The sequence below is a fragment of the Haemorhous mexicanus genome, chromosome 5 (genome assembly GCF_027477595.1).
Source record: "Haemorhous mexicanus isolate bHaeMex1 chromosome 5, bHaeMex1.pri, whole genome shotgun sequence".
Taxonomy (NCBI): domain Eukaryota; kingdom Metazoa; phylum Chordata; class Aves; order Passeriformes; family Fringillidae; genus Haemorhous; species Haemorhous mexicanus.
Genome location: NC_082345.1, coordinates 18,924,374 through 18,947,956, shown reverse-complemented (window position 1 = coordinate 18,947,956; position 23,583 = coordinate 18,924,374). Strand labels below are relative to the sequence as shown.

Below are 23,583 nucleotides of genomic sequence, written 5' to 3'. Positions count from 1 at the left end.
AGGGCAGGTCTTTCACCCAGCAGCCACAATTCCCAGAGTTTTCCATGTCTGTCTGCCTGTCATGTAGCATTCAGCAGTTTGCAGGATCTGGCTGTGCATGCTGCTTGTTGTCTCCAGCTCTTAATTATGCTGTCACACTTCCGTGTCTCTTTAGATTTAACTGCTATAAATTACAATGGATTGCAAAACTGGTGTGGTTTTTCAAGGCATGAAGGGTTTCTGGGAGAAATGAGTTTCTCCTTGAGTGTTGCTACTTGGGGATGCTGTTACGGATGTGAATTGCTAGTGTTAGCAAACAAAAAAATGATTTGAAATGTATTAGCTGGAGAAAAGTGATTTAACCTTCAGGCTTCTAACAACAACATTTATATTTGGTGTAAATTGCTTGAAGCAAAATCTCTTTTGCAAAGAGGATTGTCATCAGGAGTTCAATCTGGCTGTAAATGTGCCCATCTTAGAATCACAGGGGTTTTTTTCTTTATACTGCATTAGCTTCTATAGTGCCTGTACAAAGGGTGGATTATGACCTTCCTTTTAATTCTGTAGCTAAATGAGAGGAGTTTTATCTTTGTTGTTAGTGTTAGGTGATGATAAATAACTGTGGAAGTTAAACAAACTGTAAGGAACTTTTAATTTTTCTGTAGAACGGCCGTTTTATTATTCTCTTTGCTTCATTTTCTGTCACTAGTAAAATCTCCCTGGCTTCATAGGCTACACAAATCTTTTTGTGCCTAAAGACCTTTGGAAATGCATTATGTAACTTCAGTGCTCCTTGCTGGTACTTTCTGCTTGTTAGTGTCAGCAGTGCTGTTGTCACAAATGGTGTGCAGTGTTGAAATACAGCCATTTTCTGCACTGATTCATTGTTGCTTCTTACTGAAAATGCAGGAAATATTTTAAATCCAAAGGCTCAAATCTAAGTTAATTCATGTTAATCCTTGTTGAAACATTGGTCATTACACTGGAACTTCTGTGGTCCTGAGTTTGGCCCAGAAAATAAAATCAAAGGAGCAGAGTGACCTTTTTCTGCTGTTACTGAGGAGCCAGGAGTTAAGTCGGTATGATGTAAAACAAGTCACTATTTCAGCTATTTCTAGCATGCATGGTGTGTATTTATTTTCTGATGATTAAACAAGCAATAAATGCTTTCAGGCAAAAAACACGTATTGGAAATAATTTCTTTTATGTATTATAATTACTTGCCTACTTTGGAGAGTCTCTGTAATACACCCTGGGACAAAATGTAAAAGAGAAAATAATTTTATGAAGATGTATTATTCAGGTATCCCCAGTGTTCAGTCCATTTAAAACTCATAAAATAATTAATAGACTGATGAATTAAATTGATGACACAGAAATAGTCTGTGACCACTTTATATCGCTTTTTCTGACCTCAGCTATACAAGGTCTCTGAAGCAACAGGAATTTTTCTTTCTCTGCGTGTTCCAGGTTGATTATAACTTTTCTAAAATCCTGATTAAAGAAAACTGTCTTATGTATGATTGGATATTTTCACCCAAGATGAAAAATTTATTTTCAGAAAGTGGCCAAACGTTATTTTGTTTCAAAGGACTCTTGCTGTCTGTAGCTTTTTTCCAAAACCTATTGCTTGTCGTTAAGTGTAATTTTGGTTGAAGCCGGTTCATTACATTGAATATGATGTCTGAAAGACTTGTCTGAAGAAGCTGATACTCTTCTTTATGGAAATTACATCCCTGCATAAAATTGTGCAAGAAAAAGCTCATCAGAACTAGTCTAAATACAAGGAGATGTCAGAAAGACCATTTTTGAATCTGGATGTACATTTATAGGCATATGGTCCTTTGCTCTTGCACAAAACTATTTTTTTTTTTATTTTATGCAGTTGAGTTGAAAAGACAAATATCTCAACATATAAGGTTCTGAAATGGCTGCTGTCCTGTTTGAACAGGGCAGTGATCCAAACCTGTTTGAACAGGGCAGTGATCCAAACCATACTGACATATTCACCTCTTCCATTCCGCATCCTCCCTTTTGCTTGCCCCTCCTTGACCCCCTGCAGCCATCGGGCTGCCATGGGCAGTGGCAGTGGCAGCGTTCAGTGAGGTTCAGGTCCACATTTCCCTTACCACCCCTCTGGCTCTGGTAGCAGCCAACTCTGCATCACACCATTGCAATCTGGATGCAGATTTGCGTCACCAAAATACCATGAAGATAATGACACAGAGTAGTTGAATGAAAGATGAGGACATAGAGTTGTTGTTCTGTTGATTATCAGCTTGGTTGTGCCTGTTCTTGGTGGGGGAAGCTCTCCTGTGCTACTCAGCTGAGGATACGGGGGTTGTCTTTTGCAGGAGGGAAGTATTAGGTTGGTAGGATTAGGATTTCCACTTTTCCCTTTGCTTGTCCTTTGGCACAAGATCGTAGCTTTGTTTGTAACACAGCACTGTGGCTTGTCCTTCTGTTTGGTCCGGAGGAGACTGTGAGAGGCAGCAGTACCCTCAGAACGCTTGTGCACTTCTGTCTGCAGAGGTCCTCATTGGGGTTCCTGGCTCAGTGGGATTCCTGGCTTGTAGCTTTTTCATGCTCTGCCTGGAGATGAGTCAGCATCAGAGAGATTTGTGCTGCTGCAAAGATGCTACGCTCAGTAATTCAGGTGGCATCAGAGATTATTTTCCTGCTCCAATTAGTGCCTAAAGCATCTGAGTTGCCTGTATATACTTACTTGAACTGGGCTTCAGGAAGCTCTTGCATGGGCTTTTCTCCACAATTCAGTGGCTTTGTCACCTCCAGTCAGATTTGGAAGAGCCAGGAACCTCAGCCTATGAAATAGTTTTTATCCTTCTTTACCTCACTAAGGGTTGTCTCTCTGCAACTTCTGACCATAGTTCAAGTAGTTCTACCAGGCACTTAATGCCTTGTAGTTTAATTGACTGGAAAATAGTCAGAACTCAGTATTGGCTATTTATTCCTTAAGATGAAAGGCCAAGCACAACCTTCTGCAGGAAACAATTTGAGTATAAAAAGCCAAAAAGGCATGCATGTAGTTCTCTCTGGTTTGAAGTAGACCTCCAAAGGGTCAGGGTAGCAGGCATTACTTGGGTCACACCCTTTGACCTCAGAAATCCTCTGGTTCCTTAAAATCTCCATACTTCAGTACTTTCTTTACAAAGGCCAAGTAAAATCAATAAAAACAGAAAAAAAATCAATCACACTCTTAAAAATATAAAAAAAATCCAAAATAGTTGTACAAAATCAAAAATTCAAGATTAGGTTGAAAGGAAAATATTTTAGCAATCCTGAATATAAATTGGAATCTGCCTTTGAACCTGGAATGTAATAAAAGCCTCTTTAAATTTGCTTGACCAGTGGAGATTCAGGGATCTGTCTAAACATACCAAATTGCAGCATTCTGGCTTTTGTGTCATGATCTCAAAACATGAATTTGTTTGTGTGCATTAAACAAATCCACATATTTTCTTTCCTGATAATTAACATGGCATCAGATAGGTGCAAGATTTTTATAATTTCTTCTGAAGCTCATTTAAGAAATAGAAAAATAAATGTACTGCAAATAGACATGAATCTGCTCCCATAACAGGCAAACACCATCTCATCTCATTCTTCATGGCTTTTTATTGTAGGTGAGGCTGAGTAACTGGATCCAGCTCTGAAATTTGCCCTACTAACTCTATGCTGCCTAACTTGGACTGCTTTATTATGGAAAATAGAAAGGATGGGGTTTTTCTTCCCTTTTCTTTTAACCCTAGGAGGATAAGCCAGTAATCAATAGTAACAGCAGATTGCCTTGAAAGTTTGTTTTTTCAGTGGCTAGGTTTGGTACTTCCATTTTCATCATACAAGAATGGCTTGGGAGATGAAATTTTTGGGTTTTTTTGGACTTAGACATTCAAAATGGTCCCAGACTAGATGGAGAAGACCTGTCAGTTATGTACATGTAGTCCTTGTCAGAAATGCTTAGTGAAACATGGCTGCATGGTTAATTATAGGGACACTTCAAAGTAGGGTGATTTATTTACTTTACTATTCTAGCAGGCATTGAACATCTGGCCACAACAAATGAAGCCCTTTTTAGATAACTGAAGCCGGGAACCCAAATGAAACAACATAATAAATTGATGTCCGCACGTGGAAGTATTTCACAGTAATTTGTGCAGTAGTCTACTCTCAGAATCTCTGCTGGTTAGAGTGACCACAATATACGTACAAGTCTCTTTTCCCAGCCTGTCGCTCAGAGGAGTCAGAGCTCTTCAGTTCTCGGTCTCAAGGTTGTTTATTGTATCTTATCTATAAAAGTTTTTCTCCTGTCCAGCTGAGGTCCACTCAGCAAGACAGTCCAAGGCACTCTGCCTGCCCCTCGGGGTGGTGTTGTCTTTTTATACTAAAAACTACAATGTTTACGATTACTTTCCAATACCTATCATCTGTGTTAGACAGTGAGCTTCTACTCTAAACCAGTCTAGAAGTGCCAACATCACCCAGAAGATGGAGGCTAGGAAGAAAGAGAAAGGCTGGGCACACCCAGATTCCTCCGTCTTGCCCCCTGAATCCCCATTCTAAAAACCCCAAAATCGCCCTGTGATAAATTCACTATCATTCTACTTTATCTGTTGTGGCTTGTAATCCTTCATATAAAGGTTGGTAATTGTTTTTTCCAAGGGCTAAATCAAAGGCACGGGGGTCTTGGGCTCTGTGCCAAGGTCTCTGAGCCCCCTGGGCCGGGTCTCGAGCCCTCCAGGGCAGCTAGAGGAATTTCCTGGGTTCCCACAGTCTACAACTCTTAAGGCAAAGCAGTAGTACTTAGTGATGGAGATTGCAAATACCCTCTACTTCTGAAGTTTGGGAAGGAGAGTAACTCCTCTGGTAACCTCCATGTTTGTGGTGTTAAGTACTTTATAATTGTTCCATTTTTTGTGCAGATATGATCTTCTGGCTACCAATTCAATTCGTAGCTGGAAGTGGTCCTTATATTTTATCTTTTTGTTTCCTGTTGTTCACTGGGATTGGTTTGGCCTCTAGTGACTAAGGACTTCTCTCCTTCGTTTTTCTACATTGCAGGCCATGTGTCATGCCAAGTTTCTGAGATCTTTTGCTTTCATCTGGCTAAACTACAACCTTCTTCTGGCCCTATGCATTTTTCACATGCTCCCAGGCCCTGCAAGTTCTTGTCTTCCAGTATGAGTCAGTTTTTCTGAACCGGAACAAGACATGACATTTTGTTATAAGTCAATTATCCAATAGTTTTAACCTGTTGATTTAACTTCCCAGGTGGCCAGCTCTTTAATAAGGACAGTTTTTTAATAGGCCTATATGAGCCTTCAGTATTCATCTAAGTTATAATCTTGACAACATCTGAAAGTAGGCTAATAATCAAATTCACTGAGCCAGAATACCCACAGCTATTAGTTTGTAAAATAATGTCCCTGAGAGGTTATTCTGCTTGACCCACTTTCTAAACTGGATTCTACACCTGATGATTTCTCATGGATAAAGAAATTTGGGGATTTTTACTTGTTTGATGCTGAGTGCCGTGGTCCCGGGCAACACTGGGAAAGAAAAGTAATATTTTGTTTGGCTTGACTCCCTAGTTTGTGTCTCTGGAGTTTCTGCTAGAGGAGTTTTTCTGGGATACTTGAAGATCATTGTTCTGGTTCTTGAATACATGATTGGCAGCATTCTACTATTCTTGTTTCTTTTTGTTTCAAATTCAGTAGGCTTTTTTCAAAACATTTACTGGTATTTTTCATGAGCCTTTTCCTTTCAGTGTGTGTTTTGTGCTTGCTGTGGTCTGCCCCACTTCAAAGATGGCTGGTTTGCCTCTATTAGGCTAATAGGGGAAGAAGGGCTTTTCTAAGAGGATTCAGTCCAGCTTTGTTTGCATCTAATCAACTTAAGAGTTTGAATCAGGATGGCTGGGAACATTCACGCCTGAAACCATTGCATCTTATTAAAACATTTAACTGGGACGTGTCATGTGGGAGCCTGGTCCACATCGGTGGATCTCCAAAGGGAAGCCTATCATGTCTACACTCCTTAGAGTGAACTGGGATGAATTCTGGCCTTAACAGCTCATGAAGGGTTGTGACCTGCACATGGTATTGCAGTTGTGCAGGGCAGTGTCACTGCACTGTCTTCCATGAAGACAAGCTTCTTCATGGTGTTATTCCAAGCCAAGGCAACAGGAAAAGACTGAGCGTGTTGATAAGTGATGGCTGATAAGGAATGCTGTAGGCACAGTAGAATTGAAGTGGAAAACACAGCAGTGTTTGTGAGGGAATTTCTCCCTCCTTTGTCTTGTAGGAAAAGCTGGGTATCTTCATGGCTGCTACTTCACAGTAGCAGATAAACACTATTCAGCACTGCAGTGAGCATCTCCTGCTGGAAGCCTTGGACAGCACGAGCTGTGTTTGACCTCTGTGTGCAGCTGTGGTGTCACGTAGAGGATAAGGCTGAGCTTGATTTTTTGAAGCTTCTCAGATTTTTGTAGTTTATTTTCACAATAAAGCCTTTTTTTAAAAAATTGTTTTTAAAATTGCCACTGACCAAACTAATTTGAGTTTACCTAGGTGACTGAAAAGGTAATCCCAAAAGCCTTCAAAGCTTTATTTCTGCATTTTCTCAGGTACCTGCTGCGGGAAGGGGCAGAACAAGAAAGCGCCATGTCTTCAGTCTCAGCTTACTACAATGGGAAGACCGTACTTATCACAGGAGCTACAGGTTTCATGGGCAAAGTACTGGTGGAAAAACTTTTGCGCTCCAGCCCTGAAGTAAAAGCAGTTTATATTCTTGTCAGGCCAAAGGCTGGACAGTCAATGCAAGAGAGAGTGGCCAACATGTTGAAATGTAAGGTAAGTTCATATGGTTTATTCTGGAATCTAATCTGAAATCCATTTAGCTGGGTGAAGCAAAGGGCTTCTGTTTTACTCAGTTCATGAGGAGCAAAATGCTGACTTCTGCTGTAACAGTTGTGTATTTTTCCTGTGTTTAAAACAGACAGCCAAAAGAATTGTACATGAATAAACCTGTATATGTCTGATTTTGATGGCTGCCACAGCATTTTACACTGTAACAATGTAATCTTTTTATTTCCTGTTTTGTGTGGCCTCCACCTGTGTGTCTTGATCCTGTTTAGTTTGCCATCCCAGTGAAAAAATCTATAGTGACAAGAAGGATGTCAAAGCCCTTTGCTGTATTTAATGTAAACATTTGTAAGGAGACACTGACTTGGCCTGAGGCTCTCAAGATCCTCTGGATCTTAAGCCAGTGGTGAGGTTGTGAACTTGCTCAGAACTCCTCCAGCTATGATAAATGCCAGAGTTCAAGCTCATGCCTAATGCTGGTGTGAATTTGTACATAGCTGATGTGAAATGAGAGGAAGGGACAGATCCGGCCCTAGCAGGCAAGGAATTACTAGGAATTAACCTGAGAAATGTCAGCATATCTTTATGGAGTATTGGTGTAAATGTTTGAACAAGTCTTGACTGGAAGAATCCTTTTCCTTCTGCAGAAGTTAGAAGTAAAATAAGTGACTTTGAGCCAAGTAGGTCTGGCAGAAGACATGTTTTTTCCTTTTAATGTTTTGAGGCATTAGGCTAGGAAAACCTTACGTATTTCCAAGAACAGAGTTAGTTTGGTTTTTGGTGTGTTTTTAACAGAGGGTAGATTGTTTTCATATTCAGGAAAATTTGTGTGTAATGTAAAAGGAAGCAGTCACATTAGTTGCTTTTTGCAAGTCTGTCATAGAATGATTTAGGTTGGAAAAGATCCTCAAGGTCTTTGAGTCCAACCCTTAACCTCACACTGCCAAGTCCACCCCCAGCTTTCATCACAATGGATGATGTGAAAAAATCCCAAGTGTGGTGTGGTTTTGCCTTTTGTGTTTTAAAACACTTGAGGAAATTATAAACCTAGGTATTTATCAAGACTTCTGTAAGGGCTATTTGCATTTTATGTATAAATGCTGCTGGCTTATCTTTTCAGATGGGCAGCAGAACTTGGAGGTATTATTAGCTCTAGGTGGGGTTCCCTAGTAGCTGTTTTATTGTTGCAGCTGTATTAGATGTACCTATTTTTCTTCCTAGCATGTTTCAGCAGTTTTAGACTTGCCAACAGCAAACAGGACATGATAACCTCTGCTTGAACCTTTGGCAGCCTGCTCCAGTGTGTTTCAAATGAAGAAAAGAGCTTTGAGTTAGGCTGCTGCAGCCTTGGGAAGAAAAAAAGCTTTCACAAGTCATCCAGGTACTCTTAGGAAGAAGGTGTCTTTCTGATGCTGATCATTTTAAAATTACTTTTTAATTACATTTTAAAAACCCTTGCCTAAGGCAGAAACCCTGCTCCTCAAAGGTGTTTGTCATGTACAAATGTTGACACCCTTGGAGATTTTTTTTTTCTAAAAATGAAACTGTTAATTCCACTAGATGTTAATTTAATGACAAACAAAGACGGCAGGAAGTATTATTCTTAATGTTTTTGCAGGTCTTTTCTAGTTGCTCACAATCTAGAGACTGCCCTTTCTTTTACTGTTCTGGTTTGCATGCTCCAGTTCAGGAAATCCCTGAGGTTTATAACAAATAAAAATGCAGCAAAACTTTGTTCCAAGTTTTCAGACGACATTTGCATGTGAAATTTCTGTTATGATCTCTGATGAGATCTATTGGACTAAGTACAGGAAGCTTCAGAATAAAACCCTTTCTCTTTATTTATGTGTGCTATTTACGTGTACCTTTATAATTTCTAAACTCTAGTGAATAATTACTCCTTTTCCCCACAAACTACTGATTTAATGCAGAATAGTATTTGTATTTGAGTTTAGGAGAGCATACTTTATTTCTTCTCTACTGCCCCATGACACATTCCTTTTGCAAGTAACTCCTTCTTGTACATTTAGCTTTGACTAAGTATTGGCTTCTGGATTTTCTTGTTTGCACATCCGGAAAGTAAGCATTCCAAGAACCAAATGAAGAGAGAAATACAGGTTGCCAACTTCTAAATATTCTAAGCAAAGAGATAAAATGGGTATTTGGGATGAAGTAAGATCAGAGTGAAGCAGATTGGTTAAAATTAGTTGCATAATGTTTAAGTTCTTCAGGAAATGTCCTCTGGGGATGCCTGATTTTTGGTAGTACTTAAAAATATTTTGAAAGAACTTGCCTAGAATTTTGATCCCTTTTCATATATCTCTGTGAAATTTGTGTGGGTTTTATTATTACATCTACAGTGGTTAGAACACTGAGGTGTCACATTTTTGTCCTGTCTTCTTCACAGTGTGTACATGTAAATCTGCTGGAAGATGACTCCTGTTAAATAGAAGAGAAGCTGTGGGTTACAAAAGGGTGTTACAGTGTGATCGGGCAAAATAACTTAGTTTGTGCTTTTCAGCAGTTGGTTACTTAGAATTTTTCAACTTCTGAATCTAACATGGAAAGTAAAATACAGAAAATAGTTTGGGCATCAGAATTCTTTGACTGCATTCTGTAGCTGAATAGACATTGAAATTTAATATAAGGCTGCTTTCCTTAGTAAAATTAGTTTTACATGCAGGTGCATTAGTGCATTAATAGTCAATGTATAATGAACAGATACTCAATTATCTCACCATCAAATCCAAAACAAGCATGGTGTCCTTGCCTGTTTATGAAAGGAGATGTTCTGTTTTTCAGCAGCAAGTCCCTAAGGGAATCAAGCTTAATGAAATGCCATGTCTGTCTTGCACAGAACACAGCTGTTCCACAAAAAGCCCCGGATTTTAGTATGGGCTGCTGCCTGGATGTGGCCAGAGATGTGGATCGTCAGGCAAAGGTTGACAGGGCTGTGTAATTGTTAGTTGATGGGAGAGATGTCTTTATCAGAGGTAGGGAATTGCTTCAAGGAGCATTTTTTGCTGTCTGATCCCTCTGTGCACAGAAATAGGCAGGAATGCGTGAAGGGGTTGTCTTGGATTCCCTGGAGAGAAGTTACTGGGCTAATGCTGAGTCACTGATTGTAGCTTTCCCGTTGTCCCTGGGAGAGCAGAACATTTTCCATGCCCTGCATGCAGTGAGCCAAGGGTGCTTGCTGCTGCCAGGCTGTTTCTCAGATATATTTGTTCAGTATTCCTAATTAGAAAGATCAGACAAAGTAGGGAGTGGAAAAGGCTCTTATTAATGTCTCTGATAATTCAGAGAGAAAATGGGGAGGCTGTGAATGAGGCTGCTGAAAATGGGAATTGGGTGTGACTGTAAAATGCTGCTGCTTTTTCCCGTTGTCCAGCCACAGTCAACCCTTCTAGTTAAAGTGGATGCTACAGACAGACCTTCTCTTCCCTGTAAAGCTTTGTCTGGAGCTGCACATTGAGATGGGCAATGCTCTCAGAGACCTTTGTCTATTCAGTATTTCCTTGTGAAATGTGCTGTGTTTATCAGTAAATATCCAGCAAGACCCTGTAAATTTCAGCAGATCATTCCAGAAATATCTTTCCCTACTTCCTATGACTTCACCCCCTCACTCATCACCATAAACAATAAAGGCACTCCATTCCAAACCGGTGCAGTGTCACTCCATCTGGAACGGCATCCCTGAAATTTGCTGTGACCACTGTAGAGGGACTTGTACTTGGATCAGGTTAGTGAAGTTTTTAAGTTGATGGAACACGGTGGTGCTAGGTCATAGGCTGGACTCAGTGATCTCAGAGATCTTTTCCAACCTAACTGATTCTCTGATTCTGTACACGCCCTATCCGTTGAAGTGTTCAAGGCCAGGACTGAAATAATATTTTTTTTTATCTTTGAGTGTTTGCAGAACCAATGAGTTGTAGAATCATAGAGTCATATAGAATCAGTTAGTTATCTTGGCAAAAAAACTCTTACCATCAGCCTAGCTGTTAACCCAGAACTGCCAAGTCCACCACTAAACAATACTTCTAAGCATCACATCTTCACATCTTTTAAATCCCTATAGGAATGGTGACTTAACCACTCCCAGCCTGTTTCAATGCTTGATAACCCTTTGGTGAAAAATTTTTTCCTGATATCCAATCTAACCCTTCCCTGATACAACTCGAGACCGTTGCCTTTCATTCTATCACTTATTACCTGGGAGAAAAGACTGGCCACTACTTTGTTAAAACCTCCTTTCAGGTAGTTGTAGAGAGCCATGAGGTGCCCCCTGAGCCTTCTTTTTTCCAGGCTAAACAAACCCAGCTCTCTAAGCCACTCCTCTTAAGACTTGTGCTCTTCCCAAAGGCATCTCTGCAAGAAGCTGTCCCCCTTATATTGCATAGCTTCTCCTTGTACTCCCGCATGACTCTCTCCCTAAAACATCAGTCTCTGATCACTTAGAGATGCAGTTCTGGGGTGTTATCAGCATGGTTCCTCTGATCTGGCCCCTTAAAAACAGAACTTGGAGTACTGGAAGCTCTAGAAAGGATTATGACCTAATGGTGTCATACATTGTCTTTTATTAAAAGAAACAATGCTGGTGAAACCCAGGCAAGCCTTGGGAATGCCATTTGTCTCCAGGTCACAAGCTCTGCCAGATAGTACAGAATTCAAACCTGTTTTATTGCTGTCAAGGAGAGGTCACAGTGTAATGCTCCATCTTTGCAAACTGTCTTCAGTCCTTCTGTTCTTGCAGGTATTCACAGTAGTAAAGTCAATTCTTTTAAAACAGACTGCAGTTTTCAGTTTCCTCCAGTTGTACAAAGATACACAGTAAATCACCAAGGAATTAAGAATGTTTCAACGACATAAGATTCTAAATGAAAAACAAGAGCACAGTATGATATGAAATTGTAGGAATTAGGTGGATTATTCTGAAATTAGTAATTCATTAAGAGCAAAAATGCTTCTCAATTAATTTCAAGTGTGTTCATCATTCTGTGAAGAAAAATGTTTTGGTGTCAAAACCTGACACGTCAATTCCCCTGGAAAGAGAAACCCAGCATGAATCAGGGTAGTCCAACATCAACCAGGGGTCACCTGCCTGGCAGCAGCTGCCAGCTCAGCAGAGTCTTGATTCTCACAAGGTGTGCGTACAGAAAATGTGCCTTGTATGAAGGGTAAAGCAAGATCATTTTGTACAGCTCAGCTTTCTCTGTGCCTGCTTGCTCAGCTGTAAAAGCAAGGGGGTTAATGGTTTCTGTCTTCATGTCATTCTGCACACATACCCACCACCTGCAGAGCAATCTGTACAAGCTGCCCCTCACTTTTATCTTTACTTGGTTTCATGCAGCTTTTTTGTGGCCTGGACTGGCATCATGATGAATCAGTCAGATTTCAGAAGGGGATTTTTGTTTGTCTGGGTTTTTTTCCCCTTAAAATCACTTTGTGATGTCAAGTAGATGGTGATCTAAACAGCAACACCTCCAGAAGAGAATACAGAGCCTCAAATAGAAGCATTCCAGAAAAATCCCTAGCCGACTGTATGCTGACACATGTGATGCTCATGCAGTAAACTTTAAAAAAAGCTGAAAAGAAAGGAGAATTTTCTCAGTTTCACATAACATATCTGACAAGAGACATGCATATGTTTAAATATTAATATTCAGTTATTCTGCTAAATCTGTAAAGATACGGTGGTTAATAGTATGCTGCTGTCTGACAACTCTTATGGTCAGAGACTCATATGGTCCAAGAAATGTTACAGACAAGCTTTTATGCAGCCAGCACAAAAGCACTGTGCTCTGCAGCCCAGTTAACACCTACACATTTATATAGACACAAATGCACACATATGCATAAGGGCACTGTCTTTCAAGCTAGCTATTTTTGTTTTATTTAGTGGTGGGTATCCCAAGGGATTTGTGTGTTAGTGAAGATTCTGCAGTGAAGATTCCACCAGCTCATAAATGACAAAATACAAGTTCAGCCCTTGAAGCAAATGAGCATGCAGTACTATCAACAATAAGATTTTCTCTTGCCAGAAACAGTGTAGAGGTTGCAGTTAAGCTGCATTTCCTGCCATCTGTAAAATGAAATGCATTTTAGGTGCTCCATAAGCAGTGATATTTTGAGACACAGCCTGTAACTTTGCAATAATTTTTCTTCAATGTACAAGGGCGTCATACAGAAGAAAGAGGGACTCTCGTAAGGAAGTTAGCAAACTACATTGCAGTTGAGTCACAGCTTTAAAGGATTTTCATAACATTACTTGAATTTGCATTTCTGCCTGTGTATTTTCAGGTTTGCAGCCAAGGCCCAGTTCCTGGAATCAGTGGAATTTCTCTTGGTAACTTCATTTAGCTTTGGTTGAATGTCTCCTGAAAGGTAGATTTCAAAGAGGTGATGGGCCCACATAAGTAGTTTACAAGCCATCCTTTTAATTCTGTGTCATTCTGGTGATTTTCTTTTTGTTCTGGATAATTACATATATGAGTTTGATTTCCCTGCCAGTATCTCAACTTCAGATGATAGCATCTTAAACACAGGGAAAAGTGTTTGATACTGAAGTTCATCATTCTTCTAAATCTGAGAAACCAATACTGTCTGCTTCTAGCCTTGGAGCATAAGCAAGCTAGACAGTTTCTGGGTTTGCAAGCTACTAAGCCCAAGAAGTAATTGTTTTATTGGTAGTGCTGACCATCCGCCTTTATTGGTACTGCTCTCATCCACCTCTTTTCCCGTGTGACTGCCTCTGAACTCAGCCCTGTGTGTCAAGTTGGAGATGGAAGTAGTATCCTAATGTTAGAATTTTTTTCATATGACTAAAGGGAAGCTTTAGATTCTCTAATGCACAAAATTTACTTTTAGCCAATCATCTTTCCAAGTGTCCTTGTCAGGAGAAAACTTCTAGCATCACCACTATTGCTGTCCACATAGCCTAAAGGAAAAAGTCAAGAAAGTGGGGGAGTGTGCTGAGAGGGATGGAGGAGTTCAGCTTGGCATTTTCAAAGAGGAAGGGAAAAGAGCGAAGAGTATTGAAGAGAAAAGCTCTCCTTTGCAGGCTTGAGAGTTTTACATCAGTAGCAGAAATAAGAGCAGTTTCCCAGCAGCTTTTGCTGGCAGCAAGGCCACGGAGCAACATCATTAGAGAGGTCCTGTTGGGCATCCTTTGTAAGCTGCTGATTTCTCCTGGATCCTGATTTTGCTCAGGCACACAGGAGAGCTGAGCTTTTAGGCAGCTGCACAGCATGCCTTATGTTCACAGTTTTGCCAAGTGACCCGTTCACCAGCAAGGCCTTCAGCAAACATGTTTTTAAACAATGTTTGTCATTTTGCTGGAGGCTGAGACTTGGCTCTTGATGTGGGCGAGTTCACACAAATTCTTTTTTGGACTGTTGCACTTCAGAACCACTGTGGGCACCAGCGAATCTGCTCGTGTACTGCAGCTCATCTGTCGACGTGGGTTCTCTGCTTGGCATAGGAGCTAAATGAGGGCATCTGACCTCAGACACCTTCTGAGGGCCTGAAAATCATAGCTAAGAACACAGGCTCATCTTCTTCAGGAGTGGGTTGGCAATGGAGCCATCAGTCAGCACCCAAAGAGCAGAACTGGCTCTTCACAATGTAAAGTTAACTCAAATTAACTTAAATTTTATCCTTTGTGTCTGATTTTATTCCATTCTATCCTCAGCTGTTTCTTCCATAATTTTTTTTTAAGAAAGCTGTTCTGTTTTCCTAAATTGTATTCTGGCTTTCCTTACCAGTATTTTTTTCTTCTGTAGCAGCAGACTGTGACTGAATAATGAAACCTAGGACCAGTTTTTTCAGAAGACGCTATGTAGTGGGTTGAGTGAGACACCCTGCAAAGAAATAAATTTTGTTGTCAACAAAACATAGCAGTTTAAGAAGAAATCCTAAAGAGAGTGGGGCAGAATCTTTAAACTCCTGTTTTTACTTCCCTTTCAAAACCTGATCCCTGGCCAGTGCACTGATAAACAAGTTGTTGAAATACTGGGGAGAAGTGAGGGGAGTACTCTGATTGTTTGGGCCTCCGAGAGAGCTCTTGTTTGTGACACAGGGGTGCATCTTGATACTCACAATCCAGAGCTTTTGATGTTCTGGATGTCCCACAATTGATCCTAAAATCCGTCTTCCAGAGGAACACATAGCTTAAAAGTTGTCTGGAGGTCACCTTTGACTGCAGTTTACTCTGACAAATCCAACCTACTGTTTTTATTACATTTACCAGAGCCATAAGACCTGCCAAATATATTAGGGAGATTGCTTTAAAAAACTCTGAGGTTCTGACTCGCATCCTTGCATGCATAAATCAAAATGTCTGAATTGTGCCAAGGAACCCAAGCCTGAAAACTGGGCTTTGGTAATTTTCTGGAGGTTTGTATTAGGCCTTTTGTTTTCTTTTAAGGTGGCTGGTAGTGAGAGTATTATTAGTGTTGTAAATTAATTTTGCTTCTTGAAACGAAACAGCTCTTCCATTTGTAGTTGAATGTGAATGATGGTGTGACTGTAAACAGCACAAACTGACTGCAGCCAGACTCCCAGAATGAGCTGGTCTGACTCTGCAAAGGGAAACCCTATTAATTCTGGGAACAGGGATGATTCACTGCTGCACTCTGGACTGTGGAGGTGGTTGTCCAGAGCCTGCTGCTCTGGCCTGAGTTGTGTTTGATTTTGAGTTGGTGAAGGGAAAGGGTTACTAGTCTAGCTAAATATTTTTAAAATCGAGGCATGCTTTATTCACTCTGTTGAAAATTATTACTAGACAGGTTTTTGACCCTACATATGTTCAGTTACTATAAGCTTTCACTTATTTTCTTTGAAGAAGGTCGGTGTGTCTTTAGTGGTGCATCAGTCTTGTGCTTATCCTAAATTCAAGGGGATTGTGTTGAAGTGGGTGCCACTGAAGAGTTAATAGAAACTTGCCTTGTGTTATTACAATCTGAATTGGGTGAGTTTTGCCAAGTGTTGTGGCTTATTATTTATATGATTTAGATGAGAGAGAAAACTTAGAGTTATCTCCTCATACATGAAACTTTGGGATAGTCAGTGTCTGATTGCATCAAGATTTAAAAGCAGGGACTGTGCGTGGGATGTCTGGATGGGACTTCTGGGCACTGATGCAGTAGAAATGGCAAATATGAATAACAAAAGCAAGCACTGACTGTGGGTTGTTTAAAAACCGAACAAACCTTTGATACTAAATCTGTGTGTACTTTTGATCTCCATTCTTTTGTGTCGTCTTCTCATCTTTCTTGTCTATTCTGCCAGTTGTCTCCTTGTGTTGCCATCTCATCCTAAAAGTGGGATTTCATAGCTTAGTTTAGGAACAAGGGTCTGTTACGTTGGTTTTGTATCTGCCAAACACTAAAATGTGTTTTCAAGCCTTCAATCTACTGCTGAGCTCAGCAAAACAGGAGCCTGGATCTGGCTCCAAGCTGGGCATTACTGGGATTACAATTGTGTATAATACTATGAGTACTTCATCTGTATAATAAAATGTTTACAATGAGCAGTCAGTACCTTCCTAGTTGGGAGGGGAAAAAAATGCCTCCCATATGTTTTTCTGGCAAAGAAAATATGGGTAAGGGCAAGCAAAATGGACTTTTTTCTTGAATTACCTTGACTGCTTTGGTAGAGCTGTAACCCCAGGGCCCTAAAAAGAGGGGGAAGAAATCCCCAAACCCCAAAATACTCTTCTAAAGTAAAAATTTACTTTTTTAACTACTTCAGTTTTTTATTTTTATAATTGCAGAACTAGAGCTCTAAATTACAGTAAAAATTTCTAGTCAGTGGCCAGTTTTTTCCACGACATTGAAAATTTCCCCTTTGGATGAAGCAAGAATAAGTTATTTAGATTCTCTTTTTTTTTAATGAATACATCTTGAAAAGTTAGGGTGTCCCAAGAGCTCTGTACTTGTCTGAAGTTTATATTAATATTTTATTTATTAAAGATGTATCAAAATCTGCTAAGACACACACACTGTAAGTATGGGTAATTACACCTCCACTCAAAAGTTTCATGATACTTTCTGTAACAGCTCTCAGTCTGACCTCTTTAAACCTTTTTTAGAAGTACCTCACTCATTATTCAAGATCTTCAGGTATAAAGCAGTCTGTGAGAATGCATCAGTAGGGACACAGGAGGGTAAGAAAGGGGTTTATCATTCTTCAAGTGATAAGCTCATGTTTCAGAAGACCAAGTGAATACAATTGTGCTGCTTCTAGCATTGTATGTGTGCCCACACCCAAGGAATTAAGCACCTGAAGTATCCACCCACGGATAATTTCAGCAGTGGGAAGGGCATTTCCATACAAAGCGTGACAAAATTCTCAGTGGTGGAGGAGGGAAAAACATTTTAATCGCTAGATTTCTGCTTGGGGAGGTTGCTTGCAGAAAGGAATAACCTGTTCAGAAAGCTGATGTGCTCCTTACTGTTCTGTATCCATGCCTAGAGGCACGCTGTCTCCCTGATGGTTGACTCCTCCTTGGATGTGGGCAGTTCCCAAGCTGCTGCCCTTGCTTTGATCTCTAGGAAGCTGACTTGACGAGAACTATGTGTGTGGATATGTTTTGCAGGAAATTTCTTTGCCAGGGGGGTAAAGAGAGCATGAAGAACTATGTATTCCAATACCTTTAGGATTTCTACATTCTAGAGAACACTAATGGCTGGAAAAAAAAAAAGGGCAAATGCTTCACTTTTTGTCAGAAGGGGCAAGATGGTCAGTTCAGGTAGCTGCAGACCAGGCAGCTTCACTCTTGTCCCTGAAAAAGGAAATCATGTTGTGAATTTTCTTTACACCTTTCTGGGTACATGAAGGAAACGAAGATGACTTGAAGGTCAGCATAGATTTGGAAAAGAGGTGACCTAATTACAGCCTTCTAGTACCTGAAGGGAGCCTGCAAGAAAGATGGAGGGACTCTATTGCCAAGGACCTGGAGTGACAGGACAAGGGGGAATGGTTTCAAACTGCAACAGAATAGGTTTAGATTGGATATTGGAAAGAAATTCTTCCCTTTTAGGGTAATGTGCCCCTGGCACAGAAAGTTCAGAGAAGCTGTGGCTGCCCCTGGATCCCTGATCTTTAAAGTCACTTCCAGCCTAAACCCTTCCATGATTTTATGATTTACCCTTGGTACACTTAGCTGGACCAGTCGGTCCTGGTATGAAATGACTGAAATGACTGAATCTGTTCATGAAGGGAAAGCCATGGGCATCATTTACCTGGTCAATGGCAAAGCTTTCAGCATTGTCTCCATCAGATATAAGGATGTTACAGTCAAGGTGGGGAAAAGAAACCTGGCTGGACATTCAGACTGCAAGGGTTTAATGGTTCATGCTTTGCCTGGAGGTCACTTATAAGCAGAATTCCCTAAGAATTTGTCTGGGAACTTACTTTGTCTAGTACCTTAAAAAAGGAAAAAAATCTCCAGGTTGTAGTGCATTCTTTATGCCACAGGCTCTGCTGGTAACTGGCAGTGCTGTCAGAAGTCATATCTAACTTAGGAAGCTAGAGAAGGGAAACAGGATCTGGATCTCTGAGCTCCTGAGTGCTGGTAGCTTTCTTAGTCTTTTTATACATCCTTTGGCTTTTACTGTTCTGCCTCTGCTGGGCTGTGTTCATTACAAGGAAGTTTCTGTGTTCCAGAGATCACTCCCTAAACAAACCTTAGTGAGATAAGTTCTTCCAGCTGCTTCAGCATGTCCTGGCGGGGTGTTTTAAGTCACAGGAATTACTGCACTTGGAGATAGTGAAGCAAGTGAGTGGCTGACAGCAAAGGGATTAAAACAGAGGCAGTGCCATTAACAGCACTTAATATTCATGTTCACAGTCCCTAGTCTTCATGAGGGATTTCAACCACCCAGGGGGCAGGTTAAGAAGGACATAGCCCTTCCAGTGCCTAAAGGAGGCCCATGAAAAAGCTGAAAAAGGTCTCGAGAAGATATGAGATACATCAAAACTTTATATTCTTCCTTCAGGACAACTGTTTAAATATCTAGATTATTCAGTTACCCCTTCTGTTAAATAAATGAAAATTGTTTTCCCTCTTTTAATGTGGAATAAACCAGATGTGCAGCTTACAGATGAAGTGTGTCAGAAGCTCCTACAAAATTTGCAGTGAGTTCCCATTTCAACAAATGTGTTTTAAATAAAATACCTACTTAGGCATTTTCCTGGAGCAAGGTTTATTTGACCTGTATCAGCAGAAAGCAAGCAAGGAACTTCTGTCTCATGAGTCCTGATTTTTTTTAATCCGAAAACCTGTAAGAGCAGGGTTCGTCTTCCCTAGCTAGAATACTAAGCTGTGAAATCTATTCCCATGCTGTGGGTAGAAGTTCTAACACAGCCACAGAATTCCACATTGTGCTGCCAGAGATGTGTTTGGGAGCTCATTCATGTGACTGCTTGTTCAAATATGCTCTTGCTAGCTGATTTCTCTACCAAACTTCATGCCCAAGGTGCAACTCAGCTTTCCAGGTACACTATCCAAGTTACCCAATTTTTTAAGAACATGGAGGTGGGGCTTGTAACTTCTTCTTATAAAATGTCATTGTTACTTGACTACTTCCCATGTCACAGTCTCTCCACATATGTGGTATTGGGAAAGTGATGCATCTTTTTGAGAGGTAAGGCCTAAACATGCCTTCTCTGAGACATCCAAAGGTTCCCTCTGTGAAAATAGAGTTTGCTATTTTGTAGGTGTCAAGGTAGTAGAAAGGCTGAGATAGGTTTGGGGTTTTTTGTTTGGTTGGTTTGTTCAGGGCATTTTGTTTGGCTGGTTTGTTTTAGCGGGTATGGGTTTGTTTGTTTGGTTTTATTTTCCAGAAAGGGCAGAGAAGAATAAATAAATATACACAAAACTATTAATGTCATAATAAGTGTGTTGAAATGTAGAAGTAGCTTGCAAACGAAACCTACAGGTAAGAATTGTAGGTAAGAATTTGGAGCAGGAGGTATAACATCACTGGGAGTTATGCAGAAAGATAAGCAGGGAAAATACAGACTTGCTCAAAAGACTGAGAGATAAGACTTTTTCTTCTCCATCCTTTTAGATTCATCCATCTCCTTCATGTTGTCACTGTACAGGTTCCTCAAGGATGGGATTTTCTCTGCATGGGGCTCTTGCTTTGTCCAATGAAGAAAGGACAATCAGATTCTGATTTCTGTCTTTCCACCAATTTAAAATTTTAGTCCTTACTATTTCATATCAATTAGCAAAATAAATTAATAAATTACCATCATTTTTATATCTGTGTAGAATAAATAGAAGATTTTAATCACTTCATGAACACCTGCCAAAATATTGCTTTAGCATCTCTTCCTAGCATCCAATACATACTTCTTTAAATCTAATCTTTTTAAAGGATTTACACTAAGAAAGAATGCACAAGAGATCAAGGCATGGAATTTGGGGGGATTCTTGTATGTGAACGCTTATATGTGCTAAAAATTCATTGTTGCATGTAGCTATGAGTCTCGTTCTAATATTTTTAACCCATTTAACCTTATCCTTTAAAAGATTGTTGTCTCCACAAATCCTGAGTACTGATTTTGATTGTTTCTGTTTCATGGTGAGAAGAAATACAGACTGATCAAAGACAATAGGCTGGGTTCTGTTGGGATGTCCAAAGGGCATCAGGATTCTGTACTGCAGCCTGAACAGGAAACGAATACAGAATAAATCAAGTTTGCTGCAATTCAGAATTGTTAATGTAGTGCCTGTATGATTTTGATGGAGTTATATCAATGGAGAGTCTTTGAGCCTTTAGGGAATGGTAATTAGATTCTTCCCTATCAGATTTTTTATGTGCACAGTACCTTGAGTGAGAGGATGGTAACCATCCTTAGCAGCATGGAGGCCTTGAGCTTCCATAGGGCATGGAAGCAGTAAAAAATTTTGTCATCCTTCCAAAATTCTGCCCTTCCGCCCTTCCTTTTGAAGCTTGGAAGATGATCATTCTTTCTGCCCTTCCTCTGTCTTCCATTTGGAAATGGAAATTCTTCTGTTTCTTTCTGACAGACAGGATTTGCTGCCTTGGGACCTAGTGGCCCATTTCCCCACTTTCCACTAACCCCAGAAATCTCCAGGGAAGATTTTGGTCAGAACATTGCCCAATCAGCAGCAATTGTAGCTGCATCTTTTCCAAGTCGGCTCTGCCCCAAATCCAATGTGCAGCTCTACTGCTCATATCTGTTAAATGATCTGCAGATCCTTGAGCCATGATCTGCTCAGTCCCATCTTCACATCATGGGATGGTTTGGTTTGGAAGAGCCTTCAAGCTCATCTCATTCCAACCCTCTGCCATGCTGAGATGCCTTTCACTAAACCAGGTGATCTTAAAGGCCATCTCCCTTTAGGAAGCAAAGTTTTTTATTCCATACCGCTCTGTATATCTTTGCTGCCTCTCAGCATAATACAAGCCTCTTTTTCCTGAGTGTCTGTCCTTTTCCCAACTGGGATTAACTATTTATTCTCCTTTTCTTTTCATAGCTGAAGTGCACTGCAGGAATATTAGCCATGCAGCCCATGGATACCAACCAGGAAAATGCTCTGTGGTTTGGGATTTGTCCAGCTGGGAAGACTTCCCAACAGAACTTCCCCAAATCAGTGTCTTGACATGCTGAGCTAACCCCACATCTGGTTGTATCTTACTGAAGTGGCTTAGTGGGGATATCTCCATGTGTCTCCATGATGAGAAGTCGTAGTCATAAAGATATTGATCAGTTATTGAGTTGTTTGATGGAGACAGTTCTCAGTTTTTACATCAGGCAGCTGATGTGTTTCAAAGGTTATCGTTTTACTGGGAGCCTCAAAAGGGAAGGTGTTGGCCTCAGATTGTTACCTAATCAAATAGGAATGTATGTAATGTTTATTGCTATAAAATATTAACCATAAATAAACAGTGGAATTTGTTGATGGACATACTCCATCTCCTGAGGTACACTGCAAATATGTTCACATCCTTGGACAGAAGGTGTGTCGTGCTGAGAATGGATATGCATAAAATAAATTAACCTTTGCAATGTTCACTATCAACTAGGGGAATTTTGCTGCAGGCTTTAAGTGAAATGACGGCTTTTTATTTCTCCAACAATTTCAGTGTTGATTAGTACCAAAAAATTGTACTTCTCTTGTGCTACCCACAGTTTTTTCATAATGATGTATTATCTTCAGGTAGTTTAGCTGAGGAGAGAAAGGTGAGCCCTTATGGTGTTCTGGCATTCCTGTTTCAATGACATGATTGGAAAAGTTTCACCTTTATCCTTGTAGTCCTAAATTATGGATGTCTAAAGGAAGAATTCATGGAGTAAGTGTTGCTCTGTGGGAATCAAGGAGGCCATTTCACAAGGGCAGGTCTTGCTCCAGTTTTGAAGTTATTAGGCCTCGGTCATCACCAGTTACTAACATAAAGCACAGTCTTTAATCTCTCCTCTCTGCCTTAATGATTTCTGGGTTCATGAGCTGAAGGAGTCGCTTTAAGTATGATGGAAAGACACTGGAAATGTTGTCTGTTAAACAAAAAACCTCCATAAAAACAATATCTGCTTGTATGCCCATTTTTTATGATGAAAACAGCTGAGGAAGGAGACTGGGCATTCCATGGGCATAAAGGAAATAGCTCCTAGGAATTTTCTCTGGTGTCTGAAGGATGTTATTAATAGCATCCTTAAAAAGAGCCATACCAGCCTTCTCCCACTACAGTGGGTTTGGAACAGGTAGAGGAGCTGCAAAAATACTGCAGTCCTGAGCTCATGTGAATGTCCTGGGAAGAGGGGAGGGATTCAATCTCCTTCCACCAGGGAAGAAGAAGGGAAGCACTACAGTTGTCCATATTTTTCCCTGCCAAGACACAAAGAGCGAGCAGAAATGTGAGTGACAACAGAAGCAGTGATACATCGTTGAGTCAGCATAATTTCATTAAGCACTGCAAGTAAGGCTTCATTTCTGCATGCTTGAAAATATCCAGCTGCCTTCTATTTCTTTGGGGCAATCACTTTTTTTCGTGAGAAACAAAGCCAGGAACTTTCCAGACTAATGCACCATGCCCAGGTCAGTGCCTGTCTGTGGGGTTGGGACCTGTTTTCTCTCCTGTACATACTCCAGTGTGTTTTGTCTCTTGTCTTCAAAGAGCAGTGTCACTGGGGATAGATTTTCTGCAGCCCTAGTTGTCTGTAATGCTTTAATTTTAGAAAATGCATGTGTTCTAAAGGGTTATAAAATCTCACATAAGTAACGGCACATTTGCTTAAAAACCAGTGCACATATTCCTAAATTCTTCCTTGTTTCATTTTTTTTTTCAGAATCTGTTTATGCTCTCGTAAATGGCAGTGCAGAAGCCCATCTGTTTGTTAGGGATAAATAGTAAAATTGTAGATTATCTCTAGCAGATATTTATCAACATTGTGCAGACTCAACATATACAAATCTGGATATCACATTTTAAATTAATTCAAATAACTTCATATCATTTATTCTTCTTTAATCACTTTGTGTCTCTCTTTTAGGGAGGCTGTTTGGGAAATACTGATTATTTTGCATGCATTTAGGAACCTTTCCCCTGTATAAGATGTATTTCAGTAGGGAAGACCAGATGACAAAAGAAATCAAACTGATGGACTGGGAACAAAAGAAATTGTGGACTTGACTGTCAACCTGTAGCCTCCACCAACAGTAGATGAAATGTTTCCTAGGAAACCAGGC

General features: G+C 40.3%; 1 protein-coding gene across 3 annotated transcripts in view; it reads left to right on the top strand.

Annotated features, from left to right (window-relative positions):
* The window catches only part of LOC132327226 (fatty acyl-CoA reductase 1-like), a 124,757-nt gene that overhangs the window by 53,769 nt on the left and 47,405 nt on the right, over positions 1-23,583 (top strand). For all 3 annotated transcript variants that reach the window (XM_059846181.1, XM_059846180.1, XM_059846182.1), the window contains exon 2: positions 6,623-6,848. In XM_059846181.1, the coding sequence (XP_059702164.1) occupies positions 6,660-6,848 (189 nt within the window). In that variant the 5' untranslated portion in view covers positions 6,623-6,659. The remainder of the gene's footprint in view (positions 1-6,622; positions 6,849-23,583) is intronic.